At 59.0% G+C, this 1,362-nt stretch overlaps 1 protein-coding gene across 1 annotated transcript in view; it reads left to right on the top strand.

Annotated features, from left to right (window-relative positions):
* Positions 1-839: 839 nt before the first annotated feature.
* The window catches only part of MMP28 (matrix metallopeptidase 28), an 11,496-nt gene continuing 10,973 nt past the window's right edge, over positions 840-1,362 (top strand). The window contains exons 1-2 of the mRNA XM_026036973.1: positions 840-966; positions 1,090-1,094. Of these exons, the coding sequence (XP_025892758.1) occupies positions 840-966; positions 1,090-1,094 (132 nt within the window). The remainder of the gene's footprint in view (positions 967-1,089; positions 1,095-1,362) is intronic.

Below are 1,362 nucleotides of genomic sequence, written 5' to 3'. Positions count from 1 at the left end.
TCCTGCCGCCCTTGGCTCCGAGCCAGCCACTTGCTCATCATCCATACTCTTAAGTGCAACAGCAGATGGATCAGTTGCTTCCTAGATACGAAGCAAACACGGATGCATTTGCAGACAGAGCTGCTCTTGTTTTGCAAGGAAACCTTGCTCTGACCTGCACTGTGGGGCCGCCGGCGCTTGGATCAAGTGCTCCCCGTGCGCCATCCTGCTCGGCGCCAGGCCCCGGACCTCCGGCCTCCCTCAGCTCCCCACGAGCCTCAGCTTGCTGGCCCAGCCTCCACGGCCTTCCCTGTGTGCAGCCTCTCCATGCTGCCATGCCATGCTGGCCCCTTTCTCTCCAACTTCAGGCCACTTTGCTCCCCACAGTGTCTGCTCCTGCCAGCTGGCTCAGTGCTGCCCTTGCTTCAGATTTTGGCACCCTCAAGAAGAAGAGGAGGCCTGAGAGCTTTAAAAGACGTGTGCTGTTGAGGCTGGTGTAAAGACAGAAGCGGATACAAGTCATGTCCTATATTTTTGTCTGAATTGAAGTGGAATCAAGACGTGCTTTTGCTTTAGCCAAATGAAAACAAACAGTTAAAAAAAACGCAAGGAGTAAACAGAGTTGTTGTCCTTGGCAGAGCGAGGATCCAACTGTGGGTCCCAGGAGGATGCTCAGCTGTGCGGGAGCTGCAGGCGAGGCTGCAAACGTGCCTGGCACGAGGCAGCCTCGCGTCCCGCTGCTCGCATCCCGCACCGCGAGGGAAATCCAAGCACAAGCAGTGCAAGCAAAACCCACGGAGAAGGTGGCCGTGTCCATTCCCCTGTGTGGGCTCGTTCTCACCAGAGCCCTGAGCGTGGCGATGCTGCTCGAGCTCCGGCATTGCCATGCGAGCGGTGGGGCCGTGCGGGCAGTGGAGACGGGCGCCGTGTGGGGAGATGCCCAGGACAAGGATCCATCCTTGCTGGTGGTGCAGGGAGCTGGAGCGGGTGAGTGGTGCTGAGTGAGGGGCAGCTCGCCAGGACCTCCCCAGCTGGCCAACTGTGTGTGTGTGTGTGTATGTGTTTATGTGTATGTGTGTGTTAGTGTGCACTGCGTGTGTGTGTGCACAGGGCAGGTGGGTGTGCACGGCGTGGGTGTGTGTGCATGGGGTGGCTGTGTGTGCACGGGGTGTGTGTGTGTGCACAGGGGGTGTCAATAGTATGTGTGCATGACGTGCACATGTGTGTGCTTGGGTGTGCATAGGGTGGCACGGGGGCATGTGCCCTGTGTGTGTGCACAGGGGTCATGCATAGGGGCTGTGTGTGCAGGGAGTGTGCACGGCTGTGTGTGTGTGTGTGTGTGTGTGTGTGTGTGTGTGTGCGCGAGCCGCGGGTGTCCCGGGC

This window comes from Nothoprocta perdicaria, unplaced genomic scaffold (genome assembly GCF_003342845.1).
Source record: "Nothoprocta perdicaria isolate Ctin4 unplaced genomic scaffold, notPer1 scaffold_189, whole genome shotgun sequence".
NCBI lineage: Eukaryota > Metazoa > Chordata > Aves > Tinamiformes > Tinamidae > Nothoprocta > Nothoprocta perdicaria.
This window is presented reverse-complemented; position numbering and strand designations above follow the sequence as displayed.